The sequence below is a fragment of the Phacochoerus africanus genome, chromosome 3 (genome assembly GCF_016906955.1).
Source record: "Phacochoerus africanus isolate WHEZ1 chromosome 3, ROS_Pafr_v1, whole genome shotgun sequence".
Lineage (NCBI taxonomy): Eukaryota > Metazoa > Chordata > Mammalia > Artiodactyla > Suidae > Phacochoerus > Phacochoerus africanus.
This window is the reverse complement of record NC_062546.1, coordinates 44,096,066-44,117,981: the sequence shown is the minus strand read 5'-3', so window position 1 is coordinate 44,117,981 and position 21,916 is coordinate 44,096,066. Positions and strand designations below refer to the sequence as shown.

The 21,916-nt window shown below is 40.2% G+C and overlaps 1 protein-coding gene across 2 annotated transcripts in view; it reads left to right on the top strand.

Annotated features, from left to right (window-relative positions):
- Positions 1–21,632, top strand: part of SNAP25 (synaptosome associated protein 25) — an 85,958-nt gene extending 64,326 nt beyond the window's left edge. The window contains exons 5-8 of one of the 2 annotated variants that reach the window (XM_047771682.1): positions 5,262–5,379; positions 9,059–9,184; positions 13,511–13,655; positions 20,358–21,632. In XM_047771682.1, the coding sequence (XP_047627638.1) occupies positions 5,262–5,379; positions 9,059–9,184; positions 13,511–13,655; positions 20,358–20,426 (458 nt within the window). In that variant the 3' untranslated portion in view covers positions 20,427–21,632. Of the gene's footprint in view, positions 1–4,972; positions 5,091–5,261; positions 5,380–9,058; positions 9,185–13,510; positions 13,656–20,357 lie in introns of both variants that reach the window. The other variant, XM_047771681.1, reaches the window with a different exon arrangement.
- The last annotated feature ends 284 nt before the right edge of the window (positions 21,633–21,916 follow it).

Below are 21,916 nucleotides of genomic sequence, written 5' to 3'. Positions count from 1 at the left end.
CCTAGCCCAGGAACTTCCACATGCCATGCCATGGGTATGGCCAAAAAAAGGTTTTATTTAATTAAGCAGCAGGTGCCCATATAAAAGAGTGGTACCTCATTTCCAGGGCTAAATTGATACATATACACTCAAATGATGAGTTCTACCTTATTAACTCTTTTAGCTAATAATTTTTATGTGAAGAGGACAGAAAAGGAGCAATAGGAAAAAAGGTTTGAGAAATGGTCAGTATAATGTCATTTCCCCCCTAACTATATAAAGCATTGACATCAAAACATGAAAAGTAATCTATACTAATCTGGAATCAAAAAGAAAGTAAATACTTGAATTGCAAGTTTCATTGTACTTTGATGAAGAAAATATAGAAACAAAATTCGCCAAAATCTCCAGACAAATACAAAAATGCGTTATTCTTAAACACAAAATGATTCCTAGGAACACCTTTATGTTATTCACTGAGAAATGAGGCAAAATAGCAAATTAATGTTTTCAGCTAAGACATTTCAATTGTGGCCACACTACAGTAAATGCTAAGTTCTTTGGTTAAACGTATTTCCTAGGCTAACCTGGATTTCGCCAGATGCATGGTGCATAGTTGATACTGACGAGAAGCATACAACTGTAAAACCCTCCGAAGTGAGTGGCTTCTGCCTGGTCTTAAGTGGTCCATGTTCCATGTATACTGTAGGAAGAGATTAGGACCTTTTAAAATGACTAAGGAGCATGCATCAACAGCTATCTTCACTGCCATCCTAAACGCATTTTGATTCTGCATATGCTCTGTAGTTATTTAGATCACTAACTACTTCAAAATTTCTCCCCAGTTATGCTCTGCTAATTTTGTTTTTGCCTGAACACCAAAAGTGTTGACTGCTTCTACCCTACAGCTGCACAAGAGTCTCAAGAAAACAGCCATCCTCCTAAAGAAACATTCCAGGTTGTCTTGCTAAATGGTTGCACTCGGAAATTCCTTATGGGATTCTTGTTTTATACCCAGGTATCAGGAGATGCCAAGGAGCACTGAGCATGACAGACGGTCCTAGAAATGTACCACGTCCTGGGACTTTTCTTGGCTTCAAGAGAAATCCCCATGAAACAGCCTTAGCTCTGATGGGGGATGATTTAACCTTTCACTTCTGAATCTCTTGTTTTCTTTTTTGATCGTTGCCGGGTTATGTTTGTTTCAATGCTGAAAATGCAGCTCTTGGGAAAATCCTTTGGGAACAGCGCCAAACAAAACAGTTAAATCTTTGACCACTGCCTGGCAAAGTCAAGGCAAAGTAAACCCTCCTCCAGAGAGCCTGCCTCTTTCTTAAAAGGTTCATGGCACCACAAAGTAGCATTTGTGAAAAATACCTCTTGTTAAAGTTCACTCATCATATCTCTTATGAATAACTAAATCTGCATTGCCCAATATGATGTCCACTCATCATGTGGCTATTTAAATGTATTTAAATGAATTTCCATATGTTCATCAATGCTAAGGAAAAAGAAAATCATGTAGGTAGCATCTTGTAATTGGATATACTCATGAAGGCTTGCCCACTGGGTTAATCAATAGCATTGATGTCTTGCTATTTTTCTACTGTTTGTTTGTTTGTTTGTTTGTTTTTAAACAGGCTGAGGATTCTAACAGCTCCGTGTTGCCTTTCTTAAGTAAGATTAGCAGAAAAGATGTCTAAACTTAGATATCTGAGCAGCCTGCCATTGGTGGTTCCATCACAAATAACCAGTCACCCAAAAATCATGGCAAAAGAGAACAATCTCTTGGTCCAACATAGTGGGATGTACTGAAGTATCTCCCCATTCAAAATGTTATTCTCCTCCCGATCTCCAAGAATAAACAGAAGACAGCCAGACAGTAAGTTTACGGGGCTAAGGAGCAGTCAACCCTGGACAGTGCTTTTCATCAGCCTCTGAGATGCTACTGTCCATCCCAGAACAGACCAAGGAGATGAGGAGATCGGTTGCTTTCAAGCATTTCCTGGAGTTCCCATTGTGACTCAGTGGTAACAAACCTGGCTAGTATCCATGAAGACACAGGTTTGATCCTTAGCCTCGCTCAGTGGGTTAAGGATACAGTGCTGCTGTGAGCTGTGGTGTAGGTTGCAGACATGGCTCAGATCCCACGTTGCTGTGGCTCTGGTGCAGGCTGGCAGCTATAGCTCCAATTTGACCCCTAGCCTGGAAATTTCCATATGCAGTGGTGCGGCCCTAAAAAATTTTTTTTAATTTTAAAAAAGCATTTCCTGAGAAACATCTTCACAGAAGTCATTGAAGTGCTGTGAAGTCCCAGTATACCAAACACATCTACATATGTAACTCAGTACCACTCTAAAAATTAATATTATGGTGAGCACCTACTGTGTGCCATAGCACTGAATAAAATGGGCAAAAATTCTCTGCCTTTATAGCACTCACGTTTTAAGGGAGAACCGAAAAAATTAATATTATTGTCAGAATATCTGTGACAAAATAATTCCATGATATTTTTTAAATTAAGAATTTTACTGATAATTGTGTGTAAAGATACATTCAATCAACATTGGAGCTGTAAAATAAGTTTTCTGTATCAACTTTTCTAACAGAGCTCCAGAATTCCTCTTTGCAAATGATTTTTGCTGAACAAGATGCAGACCCATGGCAGAACCCAGCTCTCAGAAATAGGGATTTGGACCTGCCTGTTTTTATTTTTTAAATTGAGTTCTCTGGTTCAGAAATCCAACACGTCACCTTTTTTTTTTTTTTGCATTATTTTCTAATCCCTGGAGACACAGTGGGTGGGCCTCCTGAAATGTCAAAGAGTTAATATTTGGGCTGAAAATATTAACTCAAGAGAAATTCTTCAAGAAGGGCAAATACCTAAGTGCGTTCCCCATGCCATAATCTGTGCACATTTCAGCCGTCATTAATTGAGTTCACCGTGTTTTCCCTCTGAGCCCAGGTACTTGCTTCAGCCCCATCTCAACCCAGCTCTCCAGGAAGCCATTAGCAATTGTTCAATTGGGATTTGGCATCCCTATTTCTGTCTGCACTTAACATGGTTCTTGTATTGAAGATGTTGAGCTCCTTTCCCCCAACCAATCTCCTCATATGACAGTTAATTTGATCTATAGACTAATTTTCTACATTCCTTAAAGGAAACTGGAATGAAGTCTTCAGAAAAGCACAAAATTCTCTGAAATGTAAAGAATTGCCATATATTTTTTTTTAACCCCTTTAAGAATTTTCTCGGTGTTCCCATTTTGTCTCAGGAGGTTAAGAACCCAACTAGTATCCATGAGGATGTAGGTTCAACCCCTGTCCTCGCTCAATGGGATAAAGATCCAGCCTTGCCACAACCTGTGGTGTAGGTTGAAGATGCAGCTCGGATCCAGTGTTTCTGTGGCTGTGGTGTAGGCTGACAGCTGCAGCTCTGATTCAGCCTCTAGCCTGGGAACTTCCATATGCCACAGGTGCTGTCCTTAAAAAAGAAAAAAGGAGAGAGAATTTTCTTAAAGATATTACCGTACTTATATTTATTCACCAAAGATTTGCCAGCACCAGAATGTTATTTTCTCTGGCTATCCAATGCTGGATAAACATTTTGTTTTCTCCAGTCATTTGAAAAGCAGAGCTGAGATAGCGGATTCCTAATGAGCTGAATTCTGTTCTTCAAACCTACAAAAAAGAACGCAATAGGCTTTTATTTTCCAAATGAACATTTTCTCCATTTTAGGTCACTAGGGAACCTATCTTCGTTTTTTTTGGAATAACCATTTACGCCATATGATTTAATGTGAAATTGTTTTTACGTGATTATTTATGCCTGTAGACTGGAAATGTATTTACCAGTTTTATTCCAATCATGCCTTTCTTCCCAGAAGCATAGGCATGCATGCATAAAAATATAGATGAAAAGAGGAATAGAAATTTAATTAGGTTTTGTAAATAGACAGCCAAGACACCCATTGCTGCTTTAATGGTCTTAAAGGCTGTTTTACAAATCCCTTCATGGAACTCATAGTTTACTCAATTTGATGGCACAACTTTTGGAAGATTAATCACGTTGGTGTATGTTACCCCAGCAACCTAGAAGTATAATTCGTGTTTATGGCTATAGATCTATGTCTTAGGTACACTAAGGTGAGCTGTCCTAGCAGCAGTGACTTGATACTGTTTTATGTTCCAAATTATCGCCTTCCTTCAGACCCCGGCATTCATTTCTCCTGCTGTCTGCCTGGGGTTGGGGTCTAGCATGTCCCCCTACTGTGGAGAATGGGAAATCAGGGCAGAGAAGTGAAATGCCTTCCAAAGCTTTCATAGCAAGTAAGTCAGCAGATGAAAGGAATTTAAATGTTCCTTCCAGTACTTGTAATGTGGCTGTGCTGATGTCACTTTTAGGGCTTCTGTGAATTAAGTACTCAAAATCAAGAATTGCCCATGGCCTGCCTTTGGCTAGATAGCAACTGAGAGAGGAAAAAAAGATCTGGTAGCCATTGCTAATTAACTATAGTTGTTTTTTTCCCCAAAGGAGGTGGATTCTATTTTCTACCCTTAGCTGGTTGAGGATGCTTAAAAAGCAAAAAATAGAGCCCTTTTAAAGTTGAAGGAGACACTTTCTCTAGTAGCATTAAATCTGGATGCCTAAAATAAAAACTAATACCCTGTTTTCTTTCTCTTGGGTTTCACTGATCTCTGAGTAATCGAACATGCGGTGCTGTTTTCCCTGACACTCAGAATCAACCAGGCCTACCTACCCCATCCCATCATGTCTGAACTATAAACTACTGGAGCATCATTTTTGTTCATTTCCTTCCACTCTTGCCTGCTTAGGGCAGCAACAGCCGTCTACAGCAATGCATCCTCTTGGACAATGCATTGCAATAGCTCTCCTTTCTCTTTCAAATTCTGTTTCCGTAGTCATTTCTCATGTTCTGTTGGAAACCCAAAAAAAATTCATTCCACACTGTCATCCCTTTGTCCTAACCAGAACAACTCGATCGTGTCGAAGAAGGCATGAACCATATCAACCAAGACATGAAGGAGGCTGAGAAAAATTTAAAAGATTTAGGGAAATGCTGTGGCCTTTTCATATGTCCTTGTAACAAGTAGGTACTGGGTACCAGCTCTAATCTGTGGCGTCCAGTTTTCTTTCTTTCTTTTTGATTTATTTTTTTCTTTTTTAATGTCAAAGTGAATGTCTGAAGTTTTGTCTTTTTTTTCTTTGTCCTTTTCCATCTGCTTCATTCTGTGGGGATAAAATACTTATGTTTAATCAGAACAACTGGAACGCATTGAGGAAGGGATGGACCAAATCAATAAGGACATGAAAGAAGCAGAAAAGAATTTGACGGATCTAGGAAAATTCTGCGGGCTTTGTGTGTGTCCCTGTAACAAGTAGGTGCTGCCTGCCTGCCTGAAGCTTTGGTTTCCCAAGGCCCATCTCCAAGCCTTGACAAGCTCATTCCTGCCGGGCGCAAGGCAGGATGAGTATGTGGCATGCAGAACAGATCAATACTGTCTCCGATGCATTCATCTCATAGCATAGATGATATTAGCAGGAGTTACTGTTGATGCATTAAAAATCAGGCATACTACAGTGAAAGCTTCACTGTCAGCAACTTTATTGATGAAACGTTTCAACATTTTCCAGAAAGTGTACCTCGAGACAGAGACTAACCTCAAGAAAAAGGCACCCAGGGAATTTTATGTTTTCTAAATCCCCAAAGCCAAAATTGCAGATGTAGAAAAGATGGGGGTTGGGGGTAAGTTTGGAAGATGAGAAACACATCAAGGTTTGATTTTTCAGAAGCCAAAGTGACAGGTAATTTGGCCCAAACAAGCATTCCATCAGTTAGAAAGTATGAGACAGATTCACCCTTTCAGCTACCCACCAGTTGCCAAATCTGGTCAGCGGTTAGACTAGGGATGCCAAAGCCACACCAATGCAGAGGCAATGAGTTCTTCAGCGAGAAGTGCTCAAGCCTTAGACAAATTGGACCCATCCCTCTCCAATTCTTCCTCTTGGAAGATCTCCCCGTACACTGGCCGAAATGTTGAAATGTGTAGATTTTGCATGCACGACATCACAAAACATTCAACTGTTCTCAAGGTTCTGCAACGCTTTTTTTGGAATGTAGCAGAAATGTGACATGTGGTTATAAAGGTTTGCAACAGAAGGAACCTGAAAATAAGGGTTCTGGAAGGTAGTCTCATTGGACTAGCAGTGGAAAAAAAAAAATGCATGAGTGGAGTGTCCAACATGCATTTGAAAAATTAAACCGGTTACCCCATCTCCCTCACCCCTCCCACTTCCCTTTGAACAGAAGCTTTTTTCCTAAAAGCTCTCCTGATCCTAGCTTTTAGAATAGAAATTGTTGTCATTTCTAGCTGATTATATGACCATTCACATCCTTTAAACTTTGAGGCTGATTTAAAATATCCCACTTCCTGTTTAGGAGGGGGAGGGGCTCAATTTACAAATAAATGTAAAGCTTTTTTTTTTTTTTTATTTTAAGAACGATCTACAGTAAAGCCTGATTAACTGGAATCTAGCTAACTGGAACCCTCGGGTGTATTTGAATTTTGCTCCCTTCCATTTTTAGCAAAAAAAGACAAATGAACAAAGGGAAAATAAATCCCATCAGGGATTTAAAATGGTTTCTCTTTAAGGCCATTCTAAGCAGTTTGCATTCTCTCATTCAGTCTCCATCCTAAAACTTCAGCATCTCAGCGGATCAAATAATAAGAGCTGATTTGCAAAGAAAAGGCCATCAGACACATCAAGAGAAACCATAACCAAGGAATTATTCAATCGTGTTCACTACCCTAAGACTCTAAGGCCAGAACGTGGCTCAACAATCTAACAGATATTTAACAATTACCCCTGAAACAAAATTTTCCTCCACGCCCCCTTGTTAATTAAGAAAGCCCTATAATTCACCAACATGCTATTGCTAAGCATTCCAGTTAGTCAAGATTTAACTGTATATCCTTTTCAGTGGCCACTTGCCCCCAGATGAGATATCTACCTGTTCTGTGATGAATTCCAACAGATACTTTTTCCCCACCCATCAACTGTGTGTGGAGAAAGGGTGGAGGCAGGCCCCCTCACTCCCCGGGATGGATTCCAATATAAAGATGAAATGACGGCCCCTACAAATTCCACATACTAGTTGGCACTAATTCCTTATTGCACAAGAGACCCTTACTGAGCTTCAAAGCTTGACTGAAATGTTCCCTATTGTGTGTAAATAATGCTTTGAAAACCATGTGTCACAACGCAGTGGCTGGTGGTGCCCTGGACTCTCTGAGGGCTTCGCCCTGTCTCGGCATGTTTCGAAGGACTATGGTAGATGTCCAGCACTTATGTGAGTCTATGTGCAGCATTGTGGGTGCAGTGATTCGCCTTCGTTCAGAAACGCAAACCTCCCCAACCCCCTTGACTCTGCCAAAGATGGTATACCAGACATTTTACATAGCAGAAAGCATCACAAGGTCCAGGTAACTTCTTTTAATATGAGGAGGGAGGGGATGGGGATTTGGAGGAAGGGGGAACCAGACTTTAAACTCTATTAAATTAGTTTTTGGATTTTGTCCCACTAAGTGGGCTCCTGGCTCTTTAGCAGCGAATTTGGACTGCTGCAGGGGTTGTGGCATTCATGATACATCAGATTATGGGAGTTGCTGAAATTTCATTTGGACAATTTTCCAATTTGTCTCCAGGGTTGCTTGGTCCCCAGTCTGCAAATATTAGTGGTAGAGCCAGTTTTAATAGATGGCTATGGTCCTCCAGTAAAAGAAAAAAGAAAGAAAGAAGCTAAATTCTGGTGCCTTATCATAGGAAATGTGAAAATGGGACCAAAGAAAGTTCTGTTCTTGGACTAAAAAGCGTGTGGTTTCTACTATGCAAAGAACCTAAAAACATCTTTGATGGCACAATTACAACACACCCACCAAAATATGCTGCACATGTTTCTATTGGGCACAACAGGTATGCCTGGATTTTAAGTCTCTCTCCAAGGCAGCTCAGTGAAATATGGCCCACGGAGACCACACCCTTTCCAGACTACTCTTCCCCTACCTGACCCCAGTATAGTTTAAGTAGGAGTTTGTAACCACTCCCAGCCTGCCCCGCTGCCCAACAAAGAAGCTATTGAACCTGCGTTTCAAATCTTCATGAAGGCTATTACTGTCCTGCTAGTGCCTTTTTTGAGAATGATCAACTTCTGGAGTAGTTTGGCTTAAATGAGAATGCTTCACTTTCTACTCATGCCTGTAGCTGGTGCATGAAGAAGATGTAGAGGGATTTCCCTTTTTTTGGTGCTAGATGGCTTGTTCTCTCTTCTATTTTCCTGCATTCATTTCACTACGCCTCTTTTACTTTTTGTCTCTGTGGACAAAGGTTTGTACATCGACTCTGGATGTATGGTGACTGTTTGGAAGTACCGATATATTATCTAATTCAAATCACTCTAGAGGCAACTCAAAGACCATCACCCTTGGCCAACCACCAATCCTTTATGTGCTCTATGCAGAGTGGGAATGCTTGGTTCCACAAATGCCTTGAGGGAAAAAAAATTAAAACAGGGAATCTTTGCATGATGGTGTGTAAAAACTTGGTCCAGTATGTTTTTTTTGATGCCAGTGCGTTGCTGTGGTGTGATGTACACACTCTACTTGGCAGTCTTGTTTTGTGTCTGTCTGCCAGTATGTTTCTTCTGTGTGTTTTGTGTCTCAAAATAGAACCATGTCATTGAAATAGAACTGAATGTCCTCCAGCTACCTTAAATCTTGTCTTAAATCCAACAAAAACAAACCAAAACAAAGAACAACCTATGGGCAAAGTTTGCCATCTTGACAATTGCAGTTGACTTGATTGGAAATGAAAATCCTGAGTAGCTGAGGCATGGTGGTGGCCAACTGTTTGGGTCCGGATTATGATATATCGGTATTCTCTGATGCCTCAAATTAAAACTCATTTGCTTGGTTCGATTCTTAGCTTGAAGAGGGAACCATTGTTGTGAGCTTGATGCTCCACCCCCTTTGCTGGTCACTCACCCTCTTTTTTGCATAGGCTTAAATCAAGTGATGCTTACAAAAAAGCCTGGGGCAATAATCAGGATGGAGTTGTGGCCAGCCAGCCTGCTCGTGTGGTGGACGAACGGGAGCAGATGGCCATCAGTGGTGGCTTCATCCGCAGGTGAGCCTAGTGCAGCCAGCATTATAACAATTACCTGATTTTTCAAAATTTTAATGGAGTATAGTTGACTTGCGGTGTTATGTTACCTTCAGGTATACAGCAAAGTGAATCAGTTCTACGTGTACATATATCCATTCTTTTTCAGGTTCTTTTCCCATATAGGTAATTACAGAGTATTGGGTACATTCCCTTGTGCTATACAGTAGGTCTTTGTTACTTACCAATTTTATAAATAATAGTGTGTACATGCCACTCCCAACCTCTCAGTTCATCCCTCCCCATTGCATTTCCCTTTTGGTAACCATAAGTTTGGTTTTGAAATCTTTGGGTCTGTTTCTGTTTTATGAATACATTCTTTTGTACTGTTTTTATTAGATACCATGTATTAATGATCTCATGTGATATTTCTCTTTCTTTGTCTCACTTGCTTCAGTTAGTATGATCATCTCTAGGTCCATCCATGGGCTGCAAATGGCATTCTTTCATTCTTTTTTGTGGCTGAGTAATATTCCATTGTACATATGTACTACATCTTCTTTAATTCTTTGTTGATGGACACTTAGGTTGCTTCCATGTCTTGGCTATTATAAATAGTACTGCCATGAACATTGGAGTGCATGTATATTTTTGAAATATGGTATTCTCCAAATATATGTCCAGGAGTGAGATTGCTGGATCACATGATAGTTCTATATTTATTTTTTATTTTTTTATTTTTATTTTTATTTTTTTGCTTTTTGGGACCACACATGCAGCACATGGAAGTTCTCAGACTAGTGGTCTGGTTGGAGCTACAGCTTCCCACCTACACCACAGCCATAGCAATGCAAGATTGGAGCTGTGTCTGTGGCCTACACCACAACTCATGTCAGATCCTTAACCCACTGAGTGAGGCTAAGGATTGAACCCAAGTCCTTATGGATACTAGTTGGGTTTGTTACTGCTGAGCCACAGCAGGAACTCTGGTAATTCTATATTTACTTTAAGGAACCTCCATACTGTTATCCATAATGGTACCAATTTATATGCCCACCAACAGGGTAGGAGTGTTCCCTTTTCTCCACACCCTCTTCAACATTTATTGTTTGTAGACTTTTTGATGATGGCCATTCTGACTGGTATGAGGTCAGTTATCTACTTTTTAGGGACAAACCACCTCAAATTGAGTGGTTCTTAAAACAATCATTTTATTACTTTTTTTTTTTTTTTTGCTTTTTAGGGCCCCACCTGTGGCATACGGAGGTTCCCATCCTAGGGGTTGAACTGGAGTTGTAGCCACCTGCCTACACGATAGGCACAGAAACATCAGATCTGAGCCACATCTTCGACCTACACCACAGCTCATGGCAACGCTGGATCCCCAACCCAGTGATCGAGGTCAGGGATTGAACCCACAACCTCATGGTTTCTAGTCAGATTCACTTCTGCTGAGCCATGGCGGGAACTCCCATTTTTATTACTTCCGAATTTTTTTTTTTTTTTGCCACACCCAAGGCATGTGGAAGTTCCCGAGCCAGGGTCTGAAGTTGAGCCACACACAGCAGCAACTCAAGCTGCTGCAGTTACAACACCAGATCCTTAACCCACTGTGCCGCAGAGAACTCTCTGAATCTTTCGTTGGCTGAGCAGTTCTTCCAAGAGCCTCTCCTGGGCTCACTCATTATATATAACTGGGTGTAGGATGATCCAAGATGGCCTTATTGTTTATCTGGTGGTCGGCTGGGGCTGTCACTGAGGGCCTCTCTTTTCCTCTCCATGGCCTCTCCAACAGTAAAGCCCAGGTTTCTTGCATGGTGGGGGCAACAACCTCAGCAGTAGACTCTGATGCACAAGGATTTATCAAACCTGTGCCCACGCTTCGTGAGACAAACCAAGTCACATGACCACATCCAACACCAGCTCAGTAGTAAGGAGGTGTCTCATTTCATGAGTTCAGTTGGACAGAACTTACTAAAGAGATTGTTTACAGAGGTGTGGGCAGTGTCAATAACAAGGAACGGTGAAGCACTTAGGAACTAGCAATAGCCAGGAAGGGTCCTAACTGGCCAGGAGCAATCTATCACCAGAAGCCAAGAGGAATTACATCTGTGGGCAGGAGCTATATGTTGAGATTCAGCAACTGTAGACCCAGCAGGAAACAAGAAAGGGAAATAAGTGCCCCAACCCCTCAGCCTCTTGCCCTCCAGTCCCTCAATGGCCATTGGCCAGAGGCCACAGAAAGTCAAAATAAGAGAACCTGGGTGATAGGGTTGTAGAGAGGTCAGCCTCTGAGCCAGAGAACAGATCAAGGGGTACACAGAATAATGAGGAGACCTGACTTCTTAAGCAGGTCCTATGAGATCTGGAAACAAAAGCTAATTTAACCTCTATTTAAAAATCTCAAATCACACATCTGCTGATTCAAAACTCAGCTCCCAAGAGATCAGAAAATAATAATAATAACAAATAGTCCTGTTGCCAAAAAAAAAAAGGGAAAAGTTATTCTTTTTTGCAGGTTACTACCCTAGGACTCAGCAGTAACTAGGGTAGCTGTTTGATCAACCATCTATATACCCAGATTCAAAAGATGAGTCACTGCTCTTTATGTATAAATGTCCAGATATCTACCCAGAACTTCACAGATGACAATTCTATTCATGTTTCTATCTGCTCCCAGAGAAACTAGACCAGGGGTCCTCAAACCTAACTGCATATTAGAATAACTGTGCAACTTTTTAAAAGTATCAGTGCCTGGGCTTAATCCAAACCCAGTGAATCAGAATCTCTAGAAATGAGACATGGATATCAGTAGTTTTAAAGCTGCTCAGGTAATTCTGAAATGCAAAGAGGGCTGAGGACCATGGAATTAGAAGTATGTCTCAGCTGCTGATGATCATTTAAATAAGCTTCTTTTTTTCTACATAAGAGATCTAAAAAGTTCCCTTTTAATTTTATCTGGATTTAAATGGTTTTAAAACCTTAGAGAAACAGTCTGCATTGGGATTTACCATGGGGGAAGGATGTTAACCCTTCCGAACATATTTTAGCCCATCAGCATCTGTGGTAGAAAAATGTTTTTTGGTAGGGTTTTTTGTTGTTGTTGTTTTTGCTTTTTAGGGCCACACCCATGGCATATGGAGGTTCCCAGGCTAGGGGGCCAATTGGAGCTACAGCTGCTGGCCTACGGCACAGGCACAGCAATGCAGGATCCAAGCCATGTCTATGACCTACACCACAGCTCACGGCAACGCCAGATCCTTAACCTACTGAGCAATGAACCCGAAAACTCGTGGTTCCTAGCCAGATTTTTTCCACTTCGACACGATGGGAACTCCTAAAAAGAGTTACTTCTTAACTTTCAAGCTGGACTATGAAAAAAATGAGAGCCAAGTCCTTCCTCCCCACTTAAACTGAATTTTCTGTCCCAGTCTTCTTCTTTGAGATCATCCATTCACAGTGCCACCAAAAATCCCATAGCATTGAAATCTGAGCAAATAAAACCACCTTGACAAAAAGCTCCCTTTGGAGTTCTTGGGAGCAAAAAGGATTAAGGGGCAGACTATAATTCACATTCCTCTTCCCTTTGATATTGGTCCCAAATGGAGAAGGAGATGGGTGGAGAAATTCTGTGACTTAGTTCAATAGCTTTCTCTTTCATTCTAAATTTGACCCTTGTAGATTTTGATTGACATCTCAGAAAGAAAAATACAGTTTCTAACTAGTTCCATCTTCATTCTCTGACCCGGAATCCTCCCAACTAAAATGATTTTACCCTTAAAAAAAAAAAATGAAAATTGGGATAAACATATGAAGGGAGGAAATGATGATGTGTTGGTGGAAGTTAGAAAAGTAGGTAAATTAATCATTTAATATGCCTTCTTTAAAAGTAGAAATTTAGGAGTTTCCTTTGTGGCTCAGTGGTTAGCGAACCCAACTAGGATCCATGAGGATCAATCCCTGGCCTCACTCAATGAGTTAAGGATCCAGCGTTGCCATGGTCTGTGGTGTAGGTCGAAGATGTGGCTCAGATCCTGCGTTGCTGTGGCTGTGTGTAGGCCAGCAGCTGCAGCTCTGATTCGACCCCTGGCCTGGGAACCTCCATAGGCTGTGGGTGCAGCCCTAAGAAGCAAAAAAAAATAAAAATAAAAAATAAAAGTAGAAATTTATCAATATGCAATTTTTAAAAGTACCTTGTAATGTACAAAAGCTAAAATGTGTTCCTGTGTTGAATGGAGATTCAGAAAGTATAGAGTTGATACCTATAGAGGTCTATAGATTTACCCTCATCTTTGACTCCTTGGTATTTGAGTTTCTTCTATCTTCTAAAAACTGCTCTTTGATACCCAGGGTAACAAATGATGCCCGAGAAAATGAAATGGATGAAAACCTGGAGCAGGTGAGCGGCATCATTGGAAACCTCCGTCACATGGCCCTGGATATGGGCAATGAGATCGATACACAAAACCGCCAGATCGACAGGATCATGGAGAAGGTGAGTGCATGGCTGTCAGTATGTTTCCTTTGCTCATCACTTCCTCTGAAATAACCACTGAGGAAGGGTGAAGGGCATCACAAGACCCTCACGCCATGACTTTAGGTTTAGGCACTGAAAGATAATCCAAAAATTGTCTAATTTTTCCAAGACAAAAATCCAGCAGCACAGAAGTAAATAACAGGGTAGAATTTAATCTAGCAGATAGTCCTCCAAGGGCATCTTTATTTTAGGCAACTGCTGGGCATATTAGGATGAGAGAAACAGCATCCTTACAGCCAAGAAACTTAGAACAGTGAATTTCCAGATGAAAATATAATTTGCCAAGAAAGCCACACATCCAGTGCTAAATGAGGTTAGATGAGGAAAGACTTCAGGGTTCAGTAGATGGGAAAATCTCCCCCAAAAAAGTCGAATTTGTATTGAGTCTCTAAGGATGGTTAGGAGTTTGTCAAATGGAGATGATGTAGGAATAGAGTCAGGAAATGGAAGTGCCAAAGCTTTAATGATAGTTCAAAAAGGCCCAGATTCCATTTCTAGGTCAGTGGTGCACATGTCCAGATCTCAAAGTGGAAACATAACCTGAGGAAGTTGAGTTCACAGGAGGACACCAGATGTCAATCTAAGATTGAGCCCCTCATGTCAATAAGAGGCATTAAGGAAGAGTGGGGACAATATAATGGAAAAGGGTGGGTTCGGGGTCTTGAGATTAGGAGGGCCCAGAAGGAAATGCTGAAAAGCTTTCGTAAAAGGATATGGGCACCAAACCCTGATATTCTACACTATATGCATCTGATACAGCTTCTGTATCTTTGTATTCCACCCCCTCACCAATCAGTAGAGTCCTAAATATTGCTTGTAACCTCTTAAAATGTCCAAATGTTAACAAGGGAGAAATACACACATTGTAAGTTTAAAGGCAATTGTGCATCTATAATCAATTCTACTCAGCTAATCATATATTGTGTGAGATTATTCCTTGGAAGGTGCTGATGTTTTGAGTCTGAAACCCTGAGTTTCTTTTCAACAATTCACTCCACTTTGGTAGGGGAAGAAGGGTGTTTTTTGAGATCTCTTGAATCACAAAGTTAAATACTCAATTTCTTGGTACCTAAGCATCCTCTGCTGACTTGAGAAAGGCATGAATAGACATAAAAGGAATGATTTGCCCTATTGTGTTCTATATACATTATATTAAAAACTATTTGATTGCATGATACTTTGCCTACTCAGTATTGAACTACATAATAATGTCAGATGTCAGTGTTGGTTGACAAATATTTGTCCTCTGCTTACTTTCACAAGACCTGACATACTTATCATTGTTAAGAGCCTTTGAAATGCTAAAGCTTTGAAAGCTGTGCAAATCAATAGATTTTAGAACAATATTGAGAGTCTCAAAAAGCACTAGAGCCAACACAAATGGACCTAATGCATTATGGTCCAGAAAAATGAACTAAGAGGTAATTGCCAGCTTACCTTCCAACAGGAAAATGATTTCAAAAAAAAAAAAAAGTAGTTATTTTCTATCAATGGGCCCAATTTACTCACAGATGTAGGAAGATAATGTATCTCAAACTCAATTAGAGTCCCAGAAAGAGAAGTTCTGCTAAGAAAGAGGGGTCAAACCTTTACTGATAGAGCTGGGCTTTAAGCAAGCAGAAGTTTTCCTGGAAAGGCAAGTGACATCTTAATTCTGCCACTTTGCATTTCCAGTTCTCTTCTTTAAGGAAAACCTTTCATTCTGGGGCTGATTTACTGCACAGGCAAAGACAGATGCAGCTCTAAGTTTTATAAGCTTTCAAAAAGTCAGGCAAGTGAATAGGAAAGAGCCTTTATGTCATCTTTGAATGTTGAATTGCTTAAGTGGGGAAGGGGTCTAGTTACCTTCAAATAACTAGTGGGGTTTTTTTCCCCCCATCAAAATGACAATCCAGATATGAGTTAGATAAAGTCCATTTCAACTCAACATTGCACCAAATGAAACATGTTACAGGAGTTACACAGTCATTAGTAGACTTCTACCTTCTTGTACAAGTTCTTTCTACTGTTAATAGGAAGTGCAAAGGTTTCCTGCATATCTAAGGTTAAAATCACATTGTAGGACTGAAGAGAATCTTCTGGTGCTTCTCTCATGACCACAAAAATAGCTTCACCCAACTCTGTCAGTCACAATCCTTTCTCATCCCTTCAATTAACAGTCAAGTTTTGGGAGTCCAAAACAATGCAATTTTCCATACATTCCCATGGACTGTCAAGAAGTTACTTTGTCTATTTAAACACCTTGCTTTCTGGAGTTCCAGCTGGGCTCAGTGGAATCCAACCTGACTAGTATCTATGAATATGCAGGTTCGATTCCTGGCCCCACTCAGTGGGTTAAGGATCTGGTGTTGTTGTAATGTGTCGCAGACACGGCCCCAATCCGGCACTGCTGTGGCTGTGGCGTAGGCCAGCAGCTGTAGCTCCAATTCGACCTCTAGCCTGGGAATTTCCGTATGCCACAGTTGTGGCCCTAAAAAGAAAAACAAAAAACCTTGCTTTCTGATTTAAAGTATTTTTATATATAATTTTCTAAGGTTAAAATGGTATGATTCTTTCAAAAAACTATTAAAATTAGGGCGAGTTTATATCAGATCTTTATGGGAACTGTTGCTAAGGAAACAACAGAGTGATGTTCAAACTTGGATTTAAAGTTGTCAGTGAAAAAAATAAATAAATAAATTTGTCAGTGGAAGATGCCATGCACATGTATACGATGAAATACGTTAAATACTGAAGCTTTTAGCACTCCTCAAATTCTCCCATCAACAAGGAAATACGGCATTTGAAAACTGAGACCTTGACTTCCAGTAGGGCTTTCCAGGCTTCACAACATGGGTTCTCATCTGAAAGATGTTACAAGAACAATTCAAATCTGCGATCAGAGCAGGATGCCAATATGAAGAAGTGTATTCATTTCTGGAAGTCTGTGCTGTGTCCTAAAAGCTACCTGTCATGGTCTGAAGTTGAGATTTCCAGAGTGTTCAGAAGGGTGGGCTAAACAGCTCCGTCTACCTCTCTTACTGACTTGTTTGTTGGAGGGCATCCTGGTTTTCTCAGAAGGGCAAATTGTGTAATGTATCTTGAGCATTGAAAACTGGAATGGGATGGATTGCATAAATAAAGTCCTAAAGCATATAAATAGAATAAACACAGACGTGTTCTCCAAATACTGGGAAGACATCTAAAAAAAGATTATCTCACAAAAAATTATCTCAGAATTTTTTTTCTAAAAGCACTTTTATATAATATCATAAAGATATGGTGCCTTTTGTGTCAGATATTGTATGTCTGGAATATTGGTATGCTTCAAAAATGATTTTGGTGGCCATCACAGACACTTATTGAAAACGGCTCCTCCCAGGTCCTTTAAGAATACCCAAAGAGTAAGCTGATGCTCTCCTTGCTTCAAAATATCCTCTGGTACATCATGAGAAGACTCTCCAGTGCATTCTTTTTTTTTTTTTTTTTTTACAGCCACATCTGAGGCATATGGAATTTTCTAGGCTAGGCATCAACTATGAGCTGCAGCTGTGACCTACACCATAGCCACAACCACACAAGGTCCAAGGTGCATCTGTAATGTACACTGCAGCTTGCAGCAGTGCTAGATCCTTGACCCACTGAATGAGGCCAGGGATTGAACCTGCGTCCTCATAGACACTATGTCTGGTTCTCTTTTTTTTTATAAAATATATGTATATTTTTAAAATGTCATAAAATAGCAATAATTTTTATAGCTCAGAAGTATTCCAGCCTTCCATCTCTGTTATGAACTGCATTTTACATATCTGTCATAATATTTGCCTTTCCACTTCTTTTTTTTTTAAAGTTAGAATGGCCTTTATTTTGTTTTTTTGACTATAGAATATTCTTATTATTTTTTAATAGTTATATCCCCAATACAAATTTTTTTCTACTGTACAGCATGTGACCCAGTTACATGTACATGTACACATTCTATTTTCGCACATTATCATTCTCCATTGTAAGTGACTAGACATAGTTCCCAGTGCTACACAGCAGGATTATGTCCAGTTCTTAATCCACTGAGCCACAATGGGAACTCTTCCGGTGAATTCTTGTTGCAAGAAATCCTAGAATGTTTGCCTCCAGAAATGTCATCCATTTTTTTTTTTTGTCTTCTTGTCTTTTTTCTGGGCCCCTACCCACAGCATATGGAGGTTCCCAGGCTAGGGGTCTAATGGAGCTGCAGCAGCAAGCCTACACCACAGCCACAGCAACTTGGGATCCAAGCCTCATCTGTGACCCACACCACAACTCACAGCAATGCTGGATCCTTAATGCACTGAGCGAGGCCAGGGATCTAACCCACAACCTCATGGTTCCTAGTTGGATTTGCTTCTGCTGAGCCATGACAGGAACTCCCAGAAATGTTATTCATTTTTACATGGATGACCTGTCTCATTTGAGCACTTCTCAAAGTTAAATCTGGAAAGATAGCATAATCTGATCTTCAGGAACATTTCACAGAGCTCTGAGCCTGTAATTTGCCTTTGCACCAAGGTGTCATTATTTCTGATAGTATTTATAGCTGAAGAGGGAATATTTAAGGGCCAAGTCAAATTGGAGAGAATACTCATTTTCTAAATCAGGAACCTAGGGAGTTCCCGTTGTGGCCCAGTGGAAACGAATCCGACTGGTAATCATGAGGTCGTGGGTTCAATCCCTGGCCTTGCTCAGTGGGTTAAGGATCTGATGTTGCTGTGAGCTGTGGTGTAGGTCACAGATGTGGCTTGGATCACGTATTGCTATTTCTGTGGTGTAGGCTGGCAGCTGTAGCTCTATTCAACCCCTGGTCTGGGAACTTCCATATGTCTTGGGTGCAACCCTAAAAAAAATAAAATAAAATAAAGTAAAATAATAAATTACGAACCTAAAGGTCAAAAACAGGAATCTATAGATCAACACAGTCTCAGAAAATAAGTGTTCTGTCTTACCTGTTTTGAAAATCAACTCTTGATTATCTAATCAGATGGTAGGGAGCTATTGCCAGATAATGAATAACCCAGAAATATTTTTATTTTAATTTGGCAAATTTCTACTTGAAGACTGAGTATGAGAGGGTCCTAGGAATTCACAATCAAGTGGAATAAAGACGAAACAGCTTGGTGGAGATTAGGAATCATAGTAGTAGATGAAAACTCAATAATTATTGAATAAGTTCTGGTTGATATAAAAACAGTTTGCTTTCCTTACACTGCCTCTCAGTTTCCTTACCCTCTTCCCAGGCTGGAGAGGGACAGACAACATTACCAACCACAATAGAACAAAACAACAGCCTAAACAAGATTTGTTTTCCCTTCTACTTGCTGACTCAGCTATTTCTCAGTGATGTTTGGAATCGTTCATTTTCTGAAGTTTAAAGCTATATCCAACTAGTAGCCCTGAGTGTCATGGTACATGTAGAACAAAAGGTAGCTCAAGCAGTCAGGCAGTCATTCAGTCAAGGGACAGAATAATAGTAAATGTGCCTCTGCAAACACAAGCCAGTTATCAAATCCATAGGCGTAAAAGTCTTCAGAAAGGGGGCTAAAAAATTATTAAACATCCCCAAATCAAGCCATGTTTTCACTCAATAACATTAATTGCAAGATAAGATATATTGAGCACTTAATTTTTGGGAAACATTATTCTAAGCACCATTGCATATATAAACTCATTTCATCTTCATAGCAAACCTAAGTAGGAAAATGACTAACATAGTGATAACCAGTGTGGATTCTGACTGCAGGCTGCTTGCTTTCTGACTCTGGTTTCCCCATTTATTAGTACTGAGACATTAGGCAAATTGCCTACATTCTCTCTGCTTAGTTTCCTCACTTGGAAAAAGGAGCTAATAACAGTATATGCCTTATAGTTGATGTCAATCTCGATGGTGTCAAAGTCGAGTGAGTAGAAAGTAGTAGATACCTGTGCTCATTAGCAGTGTTCTTTTGGTCCTCAGCTTACAGATGAGAAAACTGAGGCTCTGAAACTTTCAATAACGTACCCAAAGTGACACTGCTAATAACTGTACCAATGACGATAATTCGACTCAATCCAACAGGTGTGGATGCCTGTTATTGAAGTCATTCCAGAAGAGAAAGATCTTTTGCTATCAGATAAATGTAACAAGATAAATGATATCGCTGGTCTCAAAGGACACTCTGATAGGGAAAGAGTCCTGAGAACTAAGATCAAGCTTCTGTGATCATATCCAAATCCAGCCATAAGCAGTGGTTCTGGGAACACAAAAGAAGGGATGGTTGGAGTTCCCGTCGTGGCTCACTGGTTAACGAACCCGACTAGTATCCATGAGTTTGTGCGTTTGATCCCTGGGCTTGCTTAATGAGTTAAGGATCCAGTGTTGCCGTGAGCTGTGGTATAGGTCGCAGATTCTGCTCGGATCTGGGGTTGCTGTGGCTATGGTGTAGGCCAGTGGCTACAGCTTCGATTAGACCCCTGGCCTGGGAACCTCCATATGCCATTAGTGTGGCCCTAAAGAAAAATTTAAAACAACAAAAAAAGAAGAGATGGTTAATTCTGATGGAGAAGTTTCAAGAAGCCTTCACCCAATAGGAGGCATTTGAACTGGACCCAGAAGGATAAATAGAATATTAATGGGCAAACTGAGTTCTGTTTTCTTTCCCCTTTTTCCAGGCTGATTCCAACAAAACCAGAATTGATGAGGCCAACCAACGTGCAACAAAGATGCTGGGGAGTGGTTAAGTGTGCCCACCTGTGTTCTCTTGCAAATGCTGTCCAGCAAGATAGCACCTTCATGCTTTTCTCATGGTATTATCTAGTAGGTTTGCACACACACACATCAATCTGCCCCCATTGTGAATGTTGTCTTGTGTTGTCCATCGGCCCAACAATACTATGTGTCTTTTGTTCTTTCTGGGTCTCTTTCTTTCCAAAGGCTGTATATAGTGGTCATTTGGTGGCTCTAACTCCCTACATAAGATGTCTTGGGTTTCATTTTTTCCTTTCCTCTCCTCAGTGGCGTTTGCTGAATGACAACAATTTAGGAATGCTCAATGTGCTGTTGATTCTTTCAATACGCAGTATTGTTCTTGTAAAACTGTGACATTCCACAGAGCTACTGCCACGGTCCTTTCTTTGGGTGTCAGGCTCTGAAACTCTCAAAATTTGCTGTCTTTGGTTCCTCATGGCTATCATCTGTCTTTATGATTTCATGATTAGACAATGTGGAATTACCTAACAAGCATTGCACTAAAAGTGATGTGATTTATGCATGAGAACTAAATAGATTTTTAGATTCCTACTTAAACAAAATCTTTCCATGACAGTAGCATACTGATGAGAAAACACACATGCACCAACAGCAAAACAACAACAAAGCATGCTCAGTATTGAGACACTGTCAAGATTAAGTTATACCAGCAAAACTGCAGTAGTGTCACTTTCTTTCTGTCAATATTTAGACTTATTAACCATGATCATTCTTTTTTAAAAAAAAAGAATTTTAAAAAAAGTTGGGTTTGACACACTCACCACTTAATCATTTCCAGCAAAATATATGTTTGGCTGAAACTATGTCAGATGGATGTAAAATAGGGTTTGTTTGCTGCTTTCGAAGGCTGTGTTTTGGAGAAAGCAACCTTGCTATGAAACAGTGTGGAGATGTAAATTTAGTAAGGCTGACTTTTATTAATCACCATTTCCCCTGTGGTTTGTTATCAGTAATTCTCTGTTGCTTAATCTAGAGCTATGCACACCAAATTGCTGAGATGTTTAGTAGCTGATAAAGAAACCTTTAAAAAATAATATAAACGAATGAAATATAGATAAACTGTGCGATAAATATCATTACAGCATGTAATATTAAATTCCTCCTGTTTCCTCTGTCCGTTTGTGATGTGATTGACATTTTGTAGCTAGTTTAAAAATTATTAAAAATTATAGACCCCAGATGTCTGCTTTAATTTCTTCATGGACCCTGTCTGATTTTGCACTCACATGAGAAGAGCCTGACCACCATGCCATTGTTCCTAAGAAGACTCTTCTTCATGCTGAAGACACCGTATGGAAAAAACAAATGTGTCCCTTCTAGACACAATGGCAGTCGAAACTTGGCTTGATTTTTATAATTTATTTCAGAAATGCTTGTGGGTAAATTCAGTGTTGGCTATGGGGAAAATGAAGTTCTCCAGAAGACAAAGGAAAAAGAAAAATCCGTGGGAAAAATCCTAGGG